This window comes from Macaca nemestrina, chromosome 13, assembly GCF_043159975.1.
Source record: "Macaca nemestrina isolate mMacNem1 chromosome 13, mMacNem.hap1, whole genome shotgun sequence".
Classification (NCBI taxonomy): Eukaryota; Metazoa; Chordata; class Mammalia; order Primates; family Cercopithecidae; genus Macaca; species Macaca nemestrina.
Genome location: NC_092137.1, coordinates 5,832,947 through 5,851,621, shown reverse-complemented (window position 1 = coordinate 5,851,621; position 18,675 = coordinate 5,832,947). Strand labels below are relative to the sequence as shown.

At 48.8% G+C, this 18,675-nt stretch overlaps 1 protein-coding gene across 1 annotated transcript; it reads right to left on the bottom strand.

The window, feature by feature from the left end:
• Positions 1 to 9,317: 9,317 nt before the first annotated feature.
• Positions 9,318 to 18,325, bottom strand: LOC105486559 (SRY-box transcription factor 11). Its single transcript, XM_011749456.3, has one exon. The coding sequence runs from the start codon at positions 17,985 to 17,987 to the stop codon at positions 16,662 to 16,664; it is 1,326 nt and encodes a 441-aa protein (XP_011747758.2). The 5' UTR covers positions 17,988 to 18,325; the 3' UTR covers positions 9,318 to 16,661.
• Positions 18,326 to 18,675: the final 350 nt, after the last annotated feature.

Below are 18,675 nucleotides of genomic sequence, written 5' to 3'. Positions count from 1 at the left end.
ATCACAGGGGCCAGTTAAAAGAAGAGACTTAAAAAACAGGATCCAACTCTACGCACAAGTGTCCTGTGTCAGAACAAGACCAAGGCTGCAGCCAGCCCATGTGTCCTGGCTATCTGCATTGTGCCTTGCTAACCTCCCACTCTGTACAGCTCCAGGGCCACATTCACTGTCTCCAACTCCTTGCCAGTTGCTGCCTGGAGAGCCTACCTCTGTCCTTTTCCTTCCATGGACCTTCAAGACTCAGGCATTTTTCCTGCCTCCCTAGCCGGGGCTGCCTGCCTGGGCTGGGGCCTTGTTCACCTCAGTCCCAGCTCTCAGTGTGCAGGTGAGCATTGCAGATGTGCCTCTCAGACTCGGCTCTCACCCATCTGGCTACTACAAGCCCCTGGAGACAGGAACCATCTTTCATCTGTGTGTGCTCAACAACACCCAAAGCTTCACGCACAACAAAATTTTATAGAAAGAGGCATGACCAAAGCTATAGAGGGGGTGAGGCAGATTGTGGTATTAATAGAAAACCTTCCTTTTTGGCTCAAAGAAACTGATTTTTGACAAAATAATTGTGTGTGTGTCATTCCTTCACTGACTTAAGAGCCATGAGTGGCAGCCACTGGTCTGTGGCTGAACAGCTTTTGAGTTAGTTGAATGCATTGATTAAAGATATAGACTCCAGGCTTTTTTCAAACACATGGAATCTGTATTCTGGGAAGTAGACCCAGAAATCTGTACTTTTGATTGTGTGATTTTGATGTTTGTTTGGTACGTTTAGAAACCAGATTTATGTTTTATGAAACATTACAGTATCTTATTAATGCTGTAATATTGGCATGCTTTCTCGGTTAAAGAAGTTTGTCAACTGAAATAACGATAAAAAAGAAACATTTTTTTTCCATCACATCAAACTTGAGTTTGAAAATTTGCTGTTCTGGAAGACAACTGCTTCTCTTCTCCCCATTGTAAAGTTCACAATAGCTCTGTCCCAGAGCAGAGTAACCAGTGCCTTCAAAACCACTGACCAGCCCCAAAACAACAAGATAAGGGGGCCAATGGCCATTCAGTTTGACCCACTGGGTATTTTAAATGTTTTGAACGTGAATATCCTTAGTTGAAACTTGCCTTCCCCTGTTTCCACAGACCCCAGTCTCACTGTCTTGCCCTATCTGTTCATTCGCTCTCCCTCCCAGATGTGGAAGCAGAGTTTATACTGGTGCCTCCAAGCCGGCACTCTGAGTACAAATAAACAGCAACTATTGCATTATTTATTGGACCTAAAAGAAACCTCCAATATGATCTAGTTTAGCCACCAATTTATGCATGAGAAAACAGAGGACCAGAAAGGTAAATCAAGTTACCTAATACTGCACAGCTGACCTGGCAGCTCGCCAGAATTGAAAGGCATTGTTTGGATTCTTCATCCACTGTCCCTTCCAGTATAGCACAGAATCTGTTCTCTATTCTGGAACAGAGGCTTAGAATCTACTCTCATCTGGTGATTCTATCCATTAAGTCTTTTACGCAGGTATCCCTAATGTATGTATTATTTTAAAAATCATGTCCATGTACAACTGTTAATGTAGTCATTAAATGTTAACGAAGTATAATCTCTTCATTTTTTTTGTAAGCTAGAAAAGAAGTACAAATAAAGCACTCCAATTTGTGTTTTTCTTTTTTTTTTTTTTTTTTGAGACGGAGTCTCACGCTGTTGCCCAGGCTGGAGTGCAGTGGCGGGATCTCGGCTCACTGCAAGCTCCGCCTCCCGGGTTCCCGCCATTCTCCTGCCTCAGCCTCCTGAGTAGCTGGGACTACAGGCGCCCGCCACCGCGCCCGGCTAATTTTTTGTATTTTTAGTAGAGACGGGGTTTCACTGTGGTCTGGATCTCCTGACCTTGTGATCCGCCCGCCTCGGCCTCCCAAAGTGCTGGGATTACAGGCTTGAGCCACCGCGCCCGGCCAATTTGTGTTTTTCTTCATCCCTATACATGATCCTGCACAGTTTCTGAGGATGGTAGCAATTGCTTTTAAAGACCACTGCACTAGAAAACAATTTCTCAATGCATCGTGGTGTGGGCAGTCTTCTATGAGGCCTTTCACAAGCCATTTCTAACTAATGATTGAAGCAGACCACAGTTTGGAGGTGATTGACTGACTTTAGCAATCACAGTCTATTTAAAATCACTTCTAACTCTTCCTCTCACTGTTCCGCCTGTGTGTTTCTTGGTGGGTGGGAGGCTGAACACCCTTTAACCCTTAGCCTGTCTTATCTACTGAACAGTCCAAAGTGACCCACCATTCTTGATACAATGTTAATAGAGCAATTGCGAATTATCGAAGTAATTGCGAGAAGCTGTTGCAGTATTCTTTCCACTGGATTTGTCCAAATTCGTATCTATTACACATGTGGATGACATCCCTCGAGTGTGTCAGAGCCGAAAACGATGGCTACACTCTGCCCTAGCCGGGATCTCCCGCCCCTCAAGAAACTATTAAATCCCATTTTCTGCTCTGAAGAGGAAGGAAATACAGAGCAGAGGTCACGGCTGCCATCTCTTTTCGTTGCAGTTTCTTTTCCAGAACGGAACTGGTGCCAGCGCCGACACAGTGCGCATTCCCCACGGGGCCTTTTCTTCCCCTGAGGGTTCGCCGCTCGGAGTCCTGACCGCACGTTTCCGCGGATCCCGGCGGGAAGGAAAGCCAGTCGGCTCCTCCCGGCTCCTTCCTCTGAAGCACCTGCCGGGGTCCCAGGCTCTGGAGAGCGGGGTCCACTAGGCAGAAGGAACCCCGTTCTCACAGGTTAGAGCCAGAGGGCGACGTCTCCACGGACTTAGATTTCCTCCCGTCCACACCCTCTCCTAGACCTAGAGGAGACCCAAGCACGGGGCAGATTAGCAAGGCTGCAGAGTCCCGTGGTCAAAAGCAGCGGAAAGAATTCCGGAAACCAAGTCATTCAGACCTCAGAGCTCAGGCTCCTCCAGGCACGAGAGGCCTTTGCCGCGTGAGAACACCCTTGACCGCCCATGAGCCTCCAAGACCTCCCGCGACCGCCAACGCCCTGGCACCGACAGGACGCACGGAGAGAGGAGGGCCCCGTCCACGGGAGCCGTGCGGGCGGGGAGCGGCGCTGCCCAGGGTAGTCCCAGGCACAACCGGCACGTTCAGTGCCCAGCGAGTGGCTCCTGGCTCCCTCCGGGGCGCCCTGCCCCACCTGCCCACCCTTCCAGGTGACACCCGCCCAGCTCGCCATCAGACTCACAGACACCAGTTCTTCCCTTACTCCAAACGCAACCAAATTCCATGTTTTACTCATGTTGAATTCATCCTCCCGTCACCACCTCCACCCAGTGTGCCCTACCCGGTGTGGCTGCCCCAGCTGCCGTCCCCAGGAAAGGCTGACCCTGCTCCTCCACCCCTGCCTCCCTGTTTCTCTACCCCAGCCCCCCAACTCCTCCACCCCGGTCTCCTCAATTCCTCCATCCCGGCCTCCCCAACTCCTCCACCCCGGTCTCCTCTATTCCACCCTAGCCTCCCTAGCTCCTCTACCTCGGCCTCCTCAGCTCCTCCACCCCAGTCTCCTCAATTCCTCCGCCTTGGCCTCCCCAGCTCCTCCACCCCGGTCCCCTCAACTCCTCCAACCCTGCCTGCCCTGCTCCTCCACCCTGGTCTCCTCAAGTCCTCCACACTGGACTCCCCAGCTCCTCTACTCCGGTCCCTCCAGCTCCACCCCTGCCTCCTCTGCTCCTCCACCCCTTCTTCCCCTGTTCCTCCACCCCTTTCTCCCCAACTCCTCCACTCTAGCCTCCCGAACTCCTCCACCCCGGCCTCCTAAACTCCTCCACCCTGGCCTCCCAACTCCTCCACCCCTGCCTCCCCAACTCCACCACTTCTCAGCTCCTCCACCTCTGCCTCCCCAACTCCACCGCTTCTCAGCTCCTCCACCCCTGCCTCCCTTGCTCCTCCACCCCATTTTCATGAATTTCTCCACCCTGGCCTCCCCTATTCCTCCACCCCAGCCTCCCTGCTCCTCCACCCCTGCCACCCCCACTCCTCCACCCGGGTCTTCTCAGCTTCTCCACCTGAGTCTTCCGAGCTTCTCCACCCCTGTCTCCCTTGTTCTTCCACCCTGGTACTCCCAGCTCCTCCACCCCAGCCTCCCAGCTCCTTTATCCCAGCCTCCCCAGCTCCTCCACTTAGGTCTCAACTCTTTCACCCTGGTCTCCCTGGCTCCTCCACCCCGGTTCCCCCAGCTCCACCCCTGTCTCCCCTGCTCCTCCACCCCTTCTTCCCCTGCTCCTCTACCCCTTCTTCCCCTGCTCCTCCACCTTAGTCTCCACAACTCCTCCACCCGGCCTCCCCAGTTCCTCCACCCCAGTCTCTTCAACTCCTCCACCCTGGCGGATTCAACTCCTTCACCCCAGCCTCCTAGCTCCTCCTCCCCAGCCTCCCCAACTCCACCCCTTCTCACGTCCTCCACCCAAGCCTCCCCAGTTCCTCCACCCCAGCCTCCCCTGCTCCTCCACCCCTGCCTCCCTTGCTCCTCCATCCAAGTCCCCCCAGCTCTTCCACCCCAGTCTCCCCTGCTCCTCCACCCCTGCCTCCCCTGCTCCTCCATCCAAGTCCCCCCAACTCCTCCACCCCAGCCTCCCCAGTTCCTCCACCCCAGCCTCCTTGCTCCTCCACCCCAGCCTCCCCAGGTCCTCCACTCCAACCTTCCCTATTCGTCCACCCTGATGCTCCCCCAGCTCCTCCAACCCGGACCCCCCAGCTCCTCCACCCCGGCCTCCCCTACTCCACTCCTTTTCAACTCCTCCACCCCGGCCTCCCCGGCTCCTCCACCCTTGCTCCCTCTGCTCCTCCACCCCATTCTCCTCAACTTCTCCACCCTGGCATCCCCTATTCCTCCACCCCTTTCTCCCCTGCTCCTCCACCCCGGCCTTCCTGCTCCTCCACCTCTGCCCCCCAGCTCCTCCACCCCAGCCTCCCAACTCCTTCACCCCAGCCTCCCCAGCTCCTCTACCTAGGTCTCAACTCTTTTACCCTGGCCTCCCCAGTTCCTCCACCCCTGCATCCCAGCTCATGCACCCCTTCTCAGCTCCTCCACCCCGGCCGCTCCAGCTCCTCCACCCCTGCATCCCAGCTCATGCACCCCTTCTCAGCTCCACCACCCCAGCCTCCCAGCTCCTCCACCCCAGCCTCCCAGCTCCTCCACCCCAGCCTCCCAGCTCCACCATCCCAGCCTCCCAGCTCCTCCATCCCAGCCACCCAGCTCCACCATCCCAGCCTCCCAGCTCCTCCATCCCAGCCACCCAGCTCCTCCACCCGAGCCACCCAGCTTCACCACCCCTTCTCAGCTCCTCCACCCCTTCTTAGCTCCTCCACCCCAGCCTCCCTGGATCCTCCACCCCGGCCTCCCTTCTTGGGGCTGGGCTGGCACTCCTCCTTCCCACCAGTTTTGTAGCCATCTCATCTGCTTCTGCTCCATCTTCTGGATTGTGCAGACTCGGACTGAACTGTAGGATCTCGGTCACATGGGGTGACTTCACTGGAGTATTCTGTTCCACCTCTTTAGAGCCCACAAAGCATAGGCTTCTTCTCTGTGTTATCTTCTACTAGCTCTTGGACCAAAAATACTTTCATTTAGAGACTACTCTCAAGTGAGAGGGTTTTGCAAAAGCAATTCTTCCTAAACTTCTTGTTCCATTTAAAATGTCCAGTAGAATACTTAAGCAAGATTTCATACTTCCCTGGCTCTGTAAATAGCCATAATGAACATGGTGCAAGAGTCTTCTGAGAAGTTAGTGTCAATATTATAAACACCGATCTTTGTAACATCATCTGACACAGTGTTGCACTCAGGGGTCATTTGAGTAGAGTTGTTTATCTTTAAACTAAATTATCCCAGACTTTTTAGCTTTTTGTTTGCTTTTTATAGCCACCTTGCTAATCATTTTTTCTTTTTCTTTTTTTTCTGGCTGTTTCTTCAGGTTCTCAATTCACCACTCTAAATATATTACTTGTGATACTTCCTTCTTTTTTCGAGAAAGCGTGCTTATATTGGCCTTTCATTTCTTATTTATTTTGTACAAATTTAAGGGGTACCAGTGCAGTTTTGTTACATAGAAATATTGTGTAGTTGTAAAGACTGGGCTTTTATTGTAACCATCATCCAAATAATGTACCTTGTGCCCAATAAGTAATTTCTCACCCCTCACCCCTCTCTTGCCCTCTCATCCTTCCTGGTGTTCAATGTCTATTGCTTGCAATATTCTATGAGTTGGAAAACCAAAATTTTTAAATGTTAGGAAAAAAATGGGAGTAAATAGTATCTGAGGGCCCCTTCATTTTGAAGATGCCATCTACCAAATCAAGTGAAGCTTAGTTTAATCTGGCAGGATTGGATTAGTGAGAAACTATGCACCCAGAAGAGTACATGCTGGCAATGGAATCAGGAAATGCTTGACATGTGAAGACGAAGAGTGATCTTGTATCATCATCAAGCTGAGAAGCCCTGCAAATGTATAGGCAATTCTCAAACAAATCTTAATGGACATATTTATATAAAATAAACATGAAATGTAAGTGGAAACCTGGTGTCCTATTTGTGATTGTAAAAATTCTTGACATCTCTTTCTTTTTCTCTTTACCTGTTTTAAAAATATTTTCATCAACTTTTATGAGTTTTACTAAAGTCTCTCCATGTATTAACATTTTCCAGTGTTTAAAACATCCTCCTCCCTCGTCAGCTATTTAAACTCTTTGTAGTTTTACTCAGTGGGGGAAGAGAAACACAAATCCACTCAAATAATCCCAGGAAAATAGAAGCTTTTTAGAGTTTTGGTTTGGCTACATTTAAATCCAAGTAACTGTAGCTTACTCAAACACAGTGCCGCAGTTGGCAGTGATTCAGTGGCTCAAGTTTGTCGTGGCTGCTCGAGGAATCTGAAATTGCTTTTTCCTCTTTCTCGATCACAAGATCACACCTGCAACTCAAGCCATTACACCTACACCCCAGATGGAAGGAAGCAGCAAATGCAGAAAGGTGCATACCCACTATGTATGCCTACCTGTGGAGGGGTTTTCCTGGAGGGCTCAGTGAAAAACTTTCACTAAAGCCTCATTGACCGGAACTATGTCACATGGTCATCTCTCTCTGCAAGGGAGCAAAGGGAATGTAATTTTTTGTCTGGCTTTGTTGCCATTCAAACAAAAAATTACGTTTTTGTTAGTAACAAGGAATAGCCAAATACCTCCCAGTCTGCCAGCAGCCTGGCCACAGACTTGCTGCAGGAAATCCCACAGAGCTGGGGCAGAGGGCTGCCAAAGCCCGCCTCTCCCAGATACCCCGGATTTCTCCTCTCAGGGCTCCTGTGGTTCTCCCTTATGATTTCTCTGCTTTCTAGGTTTTCCTCCTGTTTCCAACCTCCTCGTTTCAGCTTGTGGTGGTGGCTACCTCAGGCTTCAGAGCTCCTCTTGGCCTCCCAACTCCACTCTCACCAAGAACTAGACCTGTGTGTGTGTTTTTTAACTGCAAATCTGGGACTGAGAAGCCTGGTTATTAGTGCAGTTCAAATCTTAGGACAGACTGAGTGAGTCCCGGTTCTGAGCAAGCCTACAGTCCATGCGCTGCTCTCTGGTTAGTAGCCAAGGGGCACTGAGCGGAACATGGTCATTTAGTCCAGCTGGAAATGTGAGTTTGCAAAATCCTTCAGAACAGAATAAGGATGGCAGAAATGATTGGCACCTGTGGTATTTAAACACAAGCTAAATACACCTTGGTGATGATTTAACAGAAAGAAATCTTTAAAGGGTCAAAAATCTTCTCTCTCCTAACTTTTCCTCATGTACTGCCTTTGATGGTTAGATCCAGTTGTCTGTTTGATCATAGGTCACAGAATGTGTAGCTCTGCCGTTCAGTGCTATCAAAAGACTGAATATAAAGTGGCACGAAGAGCTGCTCGGCTAGGACCTCCTTCCACTCTCCATGTTCTCCAAACACCGAAAGAATGGCATTTTTAATGAAATAGGATGTGCTCTGACCAATGTGATAATCAGGATTCAATTTTGTCAAGTTCACCAAGCTATTCGTTTTATGAAAGAAATGACTTTTGTGGAGAACCGACATATTCTCTGACAAGGCTATTACTATCCGTATTTGGATCATGACATTGTATGAGAGGAGACTATATTTAGGACATTTATAGATGAGCTATCACTGAAGGAAAGATCCCATCAACTCTTCCCCTCACTCCTAGATTTACTGGGAGAAGATCAATGTTTCAACATTTTGTTTTCTTAAAAATTATAACAGTGACATTTTAACCAAAGGTGTCAATAAATTTATTACATTTTAGAAAAAAAATCTCTTTAAGAAAAACACCACATCACTGAAAGGTAAATTGTATAGCAAATAGTACAAGGAGTCCCAATGGGGGAATTTGACACATATTGAGGATCTATTAGTGTTCACTGCAAGGACCTTCTTTGCTAGATAAAAATTCTACAGGGTCTATGTTTTGTTTCCTTCAAAAGGTATAAAAAGAAAATCCTACCAAGATGAAAGACATTCAAAAATATTCTGAAATGAGGTCAAAACATTGAATAAATGATATAACTATTAGAAAAAGTTGCCATAGACAGGTCTGATATTTGTTCTTTGGTTTGTAGTGGAAATTGACATAACCAAGAACCTAAGAGTGGTTGTGTTAATTGTGCACTTTGAGATTTTTTTTAGAATACAACACAAACATTTCTACAAAACCAAATTTAATATGCAACACACACTCACCATGTAAACACATCTTTTAAAAAATCTGATAATTATTCCAAGGATCACTTACAGGCTTTCATAAAAGCATTTTATATCAAGAATCTCAATACAGAATGATTTCTATGTCAAAATACATTTACACTGTAAATTGTTTATAGGAAAAAAAGGACACCAAGGAATGGAGTTTGCTGGCATTGAATACAATAGCAGCAACTGCCCCTGATATTTTCCCTTCGTTTTCTACTTCAAACGTTTCTGACAAAACATGTTAATCTACCCCTCTACACTTTGTCTGTGGTTTTATTGGCTCTATCGGCCAGTTTAATATATCGAGATGTGATCACCATACGCATTCCCACTGTCAGCAGCTCTCCAACCTGCCCAGAAAACTCACTTTCCGTGGGCTTCCTCCTGCCGAGGCTGACAGCCGCGCTGGGTGCTGAGACATCAGGAATCTTCAAGCCTGTCCCTAACATCTGGTTTGAGACAACATTTTCAGAATTAAACAGCAGTTATCAAATGCAAAACTAGAAAAAAGTCACATAAAAACCACAAGTGAAGATTGATCACACAATTTTATTAGAGTCTTTTGAACAAATGTAATCCTCTGTGAAAAACTCTTGCAAAAGAGACATTGGAGTGTACTATTTTCAACCCTGAGCATTAACACTGCATACCAAGGGGGGGTGGGTCAAGAAGCTGGTTCGATTGAAGCACAAGCACAAGCCACTGATATTCTCTATGTGATCAGGTTTTTACAAAAAAATACATAGTTTTCAATAAATAATGCTTAATTTTACAACTTTGATACAGCAATGTCATACACCGTTTCAACACACTACACTCTGCATGCTAGATAGTCTACGAGAAGACGAAACTTTGCCATGCATTTTCTTTCCCCCCTAGTGCTATCAAACACTTCATCCTCCAGCGCACTGCCTCAGGTAGCTTTACCCTCTCTCTGTTTCACAGCAACAGGTCGTGCGCTGGCATGCAAACTCTAAAAAAGGTCCCCCCCACAAACCACTCAGACTTCTACACAAAAGGGTTTTTCAGCTTTTCTGCTCCCAAACCTGGAGTGGCTAAGAAAGTAAGTTTCATGTGGCCTTGGAAAATACACACTTGTTAACAGTGTCATGCTGAAAACTGCTCTAAAACATCAGGTGGTTCTGTCCTGGTGGCCGTCACGAAGCATTATGGGATGCCATAACCACTAGGAGTCCCAAACCGGAAAAAATAGGCCTCCGTTTTAAAACAGTCAATTCAAAAAAAGGTGTCACAGAACAAATGCAAAAGACTCTTAAACCCACAACATATGTACAAGAGTAAAAGTAGACAAAATGGGAAATTAATGAGAATGGCGTATAACGGTTCTCCCCATGTGATTCAAGGGAGGAGGCATACTGTTTTTGAACAAAAGCTGGATGAAGAAAAATGTGACAGAGGGCCCTTTGTCAATATCTATTTGATCAAAATTCTTTATATGATAAATTACTTCCAATTGTTCTGCTTTTTTTTTCTGGAAGGGGAAATGTAATGTGTCTAAGAAAGTAAGACAAGTATTGTATTAAAGAAATCTCTTCGAGGAGCCTAGAGGAAATCCTATTTTTTATGCCTTTTTAAAGTTTTTGTCATATTGCTTTATTTAGTCATTTTCACAGCAGAGAAAATCGAGTCTATGTGACTACATAAAAGAAGTTTGATCAAACAGTGAGACGGGAGCCTCCACATATGCACATCCAGGTTGCTTAAATTCACCAATTGCTCGTTGGAAACCACATCTCAACTCGATCATATTGCTTTTAGTGGTTTGTTTCTCTGTAGAGAAGTTCTCTGTTTGCAACTGCAGGCAACTAGAAGTTCCCAAATCATTTAAAACAGTCCTATCTGTGCACTGGCAGAGGTGCTAGATCTTGTACGAATATCTCTACCCAATAGAGTTATTACTTTTATACACGGAACATTATGAACTTGTGTCTCCCTTTGTAAGCCGTTTTATACTTTCTGCACTTTTGTGCTTTTATTGAGTATAAAAATAGGTCTCCTTTAAAATTCTGTTTATTTTAAGTTCACTAAAAAACTACTTGTTTGTGAAATTCTCTTATAAACTCACTGCATCCACATGGAACAGATAAAACTAATTAGGCAGCTAATGGATATAGGTAGTGTTAAATAAATACAATGAAAAAAATGAAGATACGGTAGGAATCAAGGGGAAAAAAAAGCCAGCAGTAAGTAAAATGGAAGAGAGCTCAGTTTCATGAATTTCGTTTCATCTTTATTGTGGTTAAAAATGTAGGCTCCACAAGAAGGGGCAAAAAACAAAACTGAACAAAAAAAATCCTGAGTTGTTATCAAAGAGCAGAATTTTCCAGATCATCAAATAAAAGGGGATGTTGTAGAATAAATCAAATAGAATGAACAGTGAGAAAGAACCAATAATAAAAATAAGCCAAATCTCAGAAAAGTATGTCAAGAGTTACATGGAGACGGTAACTTTGGGAACTTGTAAATTCCTGTGTTAGGATAGGTAAGGCTCATTCTCGTTATCCTCACAGGCTTAGGCTATACAAAGGGTATTTGAAACTGACATTCCTAATGGAAATTTTATAAAATTTGGCCCTTAGAATAACTGAGAAATATCCTGAAAAAATCTTCCCTGAAACTGTAATAAAGAAAGTTTCTTATCTACTGATAAAATTGACAACTCAGTAAACTATTTTCGCTGGTCTTCCTACATAAGAAAAAAGCACAAATATATTTGCCTCAGAAATCTGTTAAAAGCAGGGAACCACACAGTAAAAGAGTATAAAGATTCTATAAATGGGAGAGTCCAAGAAAACCTCTCTCAAAGTGTCCACAAGGATACATATGCCCATTAGAAGAAAAGTAAGAATATACATATTATTAATCATATCAGAGAATAAGAAAGTTAAGATTGATATAATATATTTATATTGAATGACTACTTTAAAATAGAGCAACTTATTTGCCTTATTTCTCAAATTCCTTGGGCAAAAGTCACTTAAATTCTGAAGTAAAAAACAAATGTAAATTTCTTGTACTGTACTAGTATCAGATGATTATGATTTCAACTCCCAGAGAAGAGAAAAACAAGTGTTGTCTTTTGAGTCTTTTTCTTTCACGAAAAAAACAACTAAATCACCCTGACTGCTACATTTATGCATATTTAAATCACTTCCCCTTGATTAACATTAAAAAGAAACATCTCTGCCCAAAAGACTTGTAATGATTTCTTTCTCTAGCTAAAGGATAATCATTCTACAAATAATTTGCCCAGTGTCTGTAGTCATTCATAACATACATAATATTTGCAAAGCACAGTTTAAGTACACTGCCTTTTATTAGCATTTTTTTTTAAATAAAAGGGATGCGTATCAGAGTGTAAGAACTGGAAATTACTTCCACAGTTTAAAGAATTAGTAAGAGAATGCTGGTTCAATTTCTTAAAGATGGAAAGCTTACCAAAATGCCATCAGAGTCTGTGAACTACTTATAATAAACAGCAGGATCCCCACTGGCTAGGCTGCCGTGCACACAGCGCCCACCCCCCACCCCCAGATTACCATTTTAAGATATTCTGTCAATGCTTAGTTAAAAATAAGACTTACTTAAGAGACCAACAAAAAAAAAAAATCAATTAAACTTTTATTGAAGACTATCCAGTGGCAAGAATACCTTGTATATTATATTATGTTTTAGACATTCAAAAAAGAATTCATTAAGATGATTTTCACAATGCACTCATCAAAACAGCCTTAAATATTGTTAAAAAGCGCCTAGAAGCGCCTGTCCTGAGTTCTAACAGGTTTTAAATTTAGGTTGCCAACCAATTACTTTTATTTTTCTATCAAGTTAGGCCACATGGCTTTAAAAAAAAAATCTTGACTATCTCTTCCCATTCTGAGGCCAAATTATTACTTTACTAATTTACTTAAAGTTTCCACTTCACCACAGAAAATGTCCAAGATTCATCTATGATTAAAACATAAAATACATGCCAAGTTTTCAGGTTTTCAAAATACATAGATCAGCCTATCAATGGGTTTACGTTGTCAACAAGTTTCGGAACTGCAGCAGAGGGCTGCCACGTAAAATCACCAGCACGGAGCAAGTGTCAATTGTAAACCGCTGGTTTAATTATTCGTGGCTAAAATAAATGTACCACCAAAGGCTGCATTAGTCTACATGTTGAGGGGGTGAGGGGTAAGGTAAACAACTCCAGAAATCCAGTTCTATATTGAGAACCTGGTTAACGCCATCAGCCCCTTCTTTTCCCAAGTGTACTACTGAAATCTGATGGTTTATCGAAAGGAAAAAGCCACAGAAAAGAAACCTGTCCATCCGCAGCAAAAGCTTGCTGGCTTCGTATCCCAGGGGTGGGGGCTGGGGAGGAGGCTCGCCCAGAGCGGGAGGCTGGGGGGCGGGTGAGAGGCCCGAGTTCGCAGTCGGGGGGCCGGGGGTGAGGAGGTGGTAAGATCTAGTAAGGCAAAAGCAAGCGGGAGGGGAGGAGGGAAGGGCGCTGGGGCCCCTTTGGCCTAGCAGCTGCAGTTACTGTGCGGACGCTTCCATTCGGTCTCGCCAAATCTCAGTAAAAATGGAAGGCCAAACCTCGGTCAATCATTTCAGTAGGTGAAAGAGTCGTGGTGATTTTGCAGCGAGTTTCAATTAGCCACTGCAAACCTCCCCCGCTGCAGGCGCCGCAGCTCAAGAGGCTGAACTCCGGGGCTGGCACGCTGGGCCCCGAGCAGCCTCCCAGCCTCCCTCCTCCCAGCCCCAGCGGAAAGAGGCGGCGGAGGCTCAGAAGGGGGCCGGGAGCCCGGGGCGCGCGTGCCCGGCCGCGATCGCCTGCCCTCGCCTGCCGCGAGGGCTTGGGGACACAGGCCGGTCAGGAAAAATGGTGGGGAGCGAGGGGGTGTGGACAGGCAAAAGGTGCTCAGCGAGCAGGGAGAGCCAGCGGGATGGGTCGCGCCCGCGCCGCCGCCCGAGCCCCCAAGAGGCTCCAGGAGAACAATCGAGATGGGGATCCACCTTTGTTGCGGCGGCCCCCGGGGAGCTGATTCCTGGGCAGCCCCTGAGCCGGCGCGCGGGGAGGGCGTGGTGAGGGCCCGGGGTGCGCGGGTGCGGCGGCCGCCTGCTTCCAGGGTTTGCTTTCTTCCTCTCACCCCGCAGCCCCGAGGCTTCCCTCCCCGGCCCGCGGGCCCGGGACGCCAGCGCTGGAGTCTCCACGCGCCTCCAGGGCCCGCGGCGGGGCGCGCCCAGGAGCACGCGGTGGCGAGGCAAGAAGAGCCAGGCACCGGGACGCGGAGCGGCAGGGCTCTCTGCCTTTTGCGTCCCGGGTGACCGCCCAGGCGCCCTCTGCCACCCCCTGCTCCCCGCGCCCTCACCAGTGGTTCGGCCCTCCCCGGCACCCCGGAGGCCGCGACTCGGATCGCACAGAGGCCATGCCATGTTCCTCGGGGTGCCCTTGGCCAGCCTGCCGCGTCCTCCCCCCACTCCCACCTCCCTCCCGCTCCCAGCCTGGGTCCCGCCGCGCCCCGCGCTCCCTGCCTCCCCGCACCGTCCTCCTTCCCTCCGACAGCTCCACGGCCCCGGGGGACAGAAGGAAACAGACACCGACCACTTCTCTTCCCCTTCCCCCTTCACCGCTAGAGGTCAAAAACTGCGCCGCGTTCTCCGCCAACAACCAGCTCTGAGCACACGCGAAGATGCAGCGTTAAAAATAAAGAACAGAAAAAATTCAAATCTGGAAACGGCTGTCCCCACCCTTTGAGAGGCGGGGATAGAAGTGCCCCGAGCGCTCGCTGCCCAGGGCGGCTGTCACCGCGAGGTTCAGCGGGGACGCGGCCCGCCGCAGAGAACACACAAGCCCCAGCTAACAGGACCCCGACCAAGCGAGCTGGCAATCCAGGCCCCTCCATCCGCCCCTCCCCGGCCAGCTCCGAGCCTCCGCGCTGCCCGCCCGCCAGGGTGGGTGGGGAGAAGAGGCAGGGAGTGGAGGAGGTGAGAAAGGAAATGGGGAGCTGGAGATGGAAAGGGAGGGCAGAGAGAAAGAACACCCTTCCCCTGTCTTTCACAACCAGCGGAAGAGGTAAAAGAAATCAGCCTGCCAATTGAACACTTTTCAGCCTAACCCCCTAAATGTAGAATTCTCTCCTGCCACCTCCCCCCATCCGCGCACACAACAGCCTCACCACCGAATGCTCTGCGACAACGGGACCTCCAGTTTGACTTCCATAGAGACTATTGGCGATGCGAGTTTCTATCAGTTCCAGCTGATTTATTAAAATTGTCAAGATACAGACTTCCAGCACAAAAAAAAAAAAAAAAAAAAAAAAAACAGGCAATGATGTCGACAGTGCATTGAGTCTGCTTTGCCACCATTTGCTACAAAATATGCAGATGGTCTGTACTTTATTTAGATTATATTGCACAAAATGAGAAACTTTTTAAACTATGTGCCTTTTTTTTTCTTTTTTGCTAAAAATCGAGAATCCAGTTTCAAACCTTCCATCTGGGGCCCCATCCACATCACAGCGTATGAGATACATAAAGTCCTACTATAGTACAGTACATATACAATCTTTAAACTAACAGCTCTGAGGTCTATATCACCATTTTCAATAAATCTTTACCTACAAATATTGAACAAATCTCTACTATAGCTGTACAAAAAAAAAGTTTGCTTTTTTTTTTAAACCACAAGGCCTTTAGATGCAAGGATTATTTTAAAATTTTAATCCTTTTTAAACCAGGACATAACGTACCAACATACTTGCATGCTAAAAAACAGAGGAAAAAAAAAAGAAATCAAAAGGGAAGAAGTGCCTGAAAGTCTTACTGAAAAAACACAGCAAGAATGTTCCCTTTTCACTGTACAAAAATACGCCTGAAAATATATTAATTTTTAAAAAAGACTGAGGTCTGTTATGTATCAAAAATGTTTCAATACCTTTTGTACTGAGGTCTAGGCTGTCTGGTATTCAATCAAGGAGGTATAAGGGAACAAGTTACAAAAAAAAAGTTGGCAAGTAGAAATCACATTTGTAAAACCATAAACAATTTGATCTGAAAAGTAAACTCTGATCTTAAGTCAGTTCACAGTTTTTTTTTTTTTTGTAAGCGTTTGTACAGTCTGCATTTTTTCAAGCTCCCTGCAGTTTTGTTAAGAATCGGATGCATAGAAGACATCAGTTTTCTCCCTCCAAAAAAAAAAAAAAAAAAAAAAAAAAAAAAAAAAAAAATTAAATTAACAAAAGTTGCAATGGTCCCTTTTTTTTTGTTAAAACAAATCACCAGTTCCTTACGTTCTCTTAAGAAAAAAAAAAAAAAAAAATCTCCACCAACTCCCTAGAGTAACAGTTGTGCTGCCAAAAGGGTCCTCTGCAGACGTCTTCCAGACTTCAAAGACCGACAAGCTTCAAACAGCGCCTTCCGGAGCGGGTCCTACCTCCCCTCCCCCGCCCCGCCCCCTCTGCCTTTGTTGTAATCACGAATTTCAGGAAAAAGAAATAGTAATTACAAAAACACATTTTTTGGGAAAAAAATCACAACTCCAGACTAGGTATGCAACTACCTTGAGACACGATAAAGGAAGGGAGGGGGGACAAATAAAGGACAGGAAAAATGTTTAAAAACTACTCATTTCACTTTAACTCCACCAAAATTTTCATCATGTTTTCCAATTTCTTTGCGTCACGACATCTTATCAATATCATCAGCATCTTCTCTCCCCTCCACCCTACCACCGCCACCATCAACACCACCATCATCATCATCATTATCATCATCATCATCATCATCATCACCACTACAACTTCCTCCCAAGGAACCCAGCTCTGCACCCGCCGAGAGAAAGAGCGAGCAGCGGGCGCCCCTTTCAATACGTGAACACCAGGTCGGAGAAGTTCGCCTCCAGCCAGTCCCCCGCGATCATCTCGCTCAGCTCCGGCGTGCAGTAGTCGGGGAACTCGAAGTGGGAGCCTAGGCTGCCCTCGCTGAACGAATCCAAATCCTTATCCACCAGCGACAGGGACAGGTTCCCGGCCGCCGCGCCGCCCCCCAGCTGCTGCTCGCTGGCGCTGTGCGCGCTTTGGGAGAAATTCAAGCTCAGGTCGAACATCAGGTCGTCGGCGTCCTCGCCGCTGCTGCCGCTGCTGCTGCCGCTGCTGCTGGACGAGGAGGTGGACACGGAGCGCGAGGACCCGGGCGACAGCGCGGGCTGCGCGAGCGGCGGCGGGTGCTGCTTGGTGATGTTCTTGAAGCTGTAGTAGAGGCGGCTGCCGCCCCCGGCGCCCGAGGTCGCGCCGGCCCGCACCTCGTCGTAGAGGCTTGCGCCCTCGGGAGACTCCGCGGAGCTGCTCAGCGTGGGGCTGGCGGGCACTTTGGCGACGTTGTAGCGTCTCAGCAGCTGCGACGGCTGCTGCCCCGGCGGCTGCAGGAGCTGCTGGTGCGGCGGCTCCTCGTCCTCCTCGTCCGGCTCCTGCTTGATCTGCAGCTGCAGCTCGTCGTCGTCGTCGTCGTCGTCGTCGTCCTCATCCAGAAACACGCACTTGACCGTCTTGCCCGCGCCGCCGCCGCCCGCGCCGCTCACGCGCAGGCTGCCCAGCACGTAGTCGTCGCCCGCGCCCCTGTAGTCCCCGGCCTGGGCCGCCTTGCCCGCGCCGGCCTTGGCGCCGGCGGCCGCGGGGGCCTTGAGCTTGCCGCATTTCTTGCTGGAGCCCTTGGAGGTCTTGGCACCGCCCGCGCTGCCGCTCGCGCTCCCGCCGCCGCCGCCGGCCGCGCTCTTCTCCGGGCTCTGGCTGGCGCTGGGCTTGGCCGAGGGGTCCATTTTGGGCTTTTTCCGGGGCCGGTACTTGTAGTCGGGGTAGTCGGCCATGTGCTTGAGTCGCAGCCGCTCCGCCTCCCGGATGAACGGGATCTTCTCGCTGTCCTTCAGCATTTTCCAGCGCTTGCCCAGCCTCTTGGAGATCTCGGCGTTGTGCATGTCTGGAGACTGCTCCATGATCTTCCTGCGTTCGATCTTGGACCACACCATGAAAGCGTTCATCGGCCGCTTGATGTGGCCCGACGCCGTCTTGCACCAGTCTGGGTCGCTCTCGTCCAGGGCCACCGGGCTGCAAGCCATGAATTCGCCCTCCTCCGTGTCCAGCGCCTCCCGGGGCAGGTTGCTCTCCGCTTCCAAGCTCTCCGCCTGCTGCACCATGATCCGCTGCGGGGCTGGACGCTCCAACCCGGGCCACTGGGTCTCGTGCGGAGGTCCCCCTCCCCCTCCCACCCCTCCACCTTCCTGGGCAAGTTGCAAAGTCCTCGGCACCCTGCTTTCGCGGCTCCCCCCCTCCCCCCCGCCCCCCCTTCCAGGCTGCACACAGCGGCTGCGGTGGCTTCGGCGGCGACGGCCGCCGGCGCGCTGGGAGCTGCGGTCGCGACAGGAGAGGCGGTGGCGACGGCGGTCGAGGCAGCCCGGGACCCCTCTCTCCGGCTCGTGTCTCCCACCGCAAGAGCCGGACCCCGAGCTCTCCCAGGCGCGCGCGCTCCTTCTGCAAAAAGTTGAGGTCTCTCTCTCAACTAGTTATCACGGTGTCATATGGGTGACATCACTCCCCCGGCTAGCCAATGGCTGGGGGCCGGCTCCGCCCATCTCCCTTTATTAACTCGGAGGCCCCGCCCCTCCACCCCGCCCTCCGGGCTGCTTTTGCAAAGATGGGGGTGGGGGGGAGAGGAGGCATGTCTAGAAATATGTTATTTTTAAAAAATCCGCGTGTGTGCACAGATGCGCCTCTCCCCGGGATGCTCGGAAGCGGCGCGCGGCACCACGGGGAGCGTGCGGCCAGGGGCGAACCGGGCTGGTCCGGGCGCCGGCGCGAACCGAGGACTGGGTCCCGGGAGAGGCC

Excerpts from the sequence above, each read along its gene's own strand:
- LOC105486559 (XM_011749456.3), bottom strand. The coding sequence starts at position 17,987 with ATGGTGCAGCAGGCGGAGAGCTTGGAAGCGGAGAGCAACCTGCCCCGG.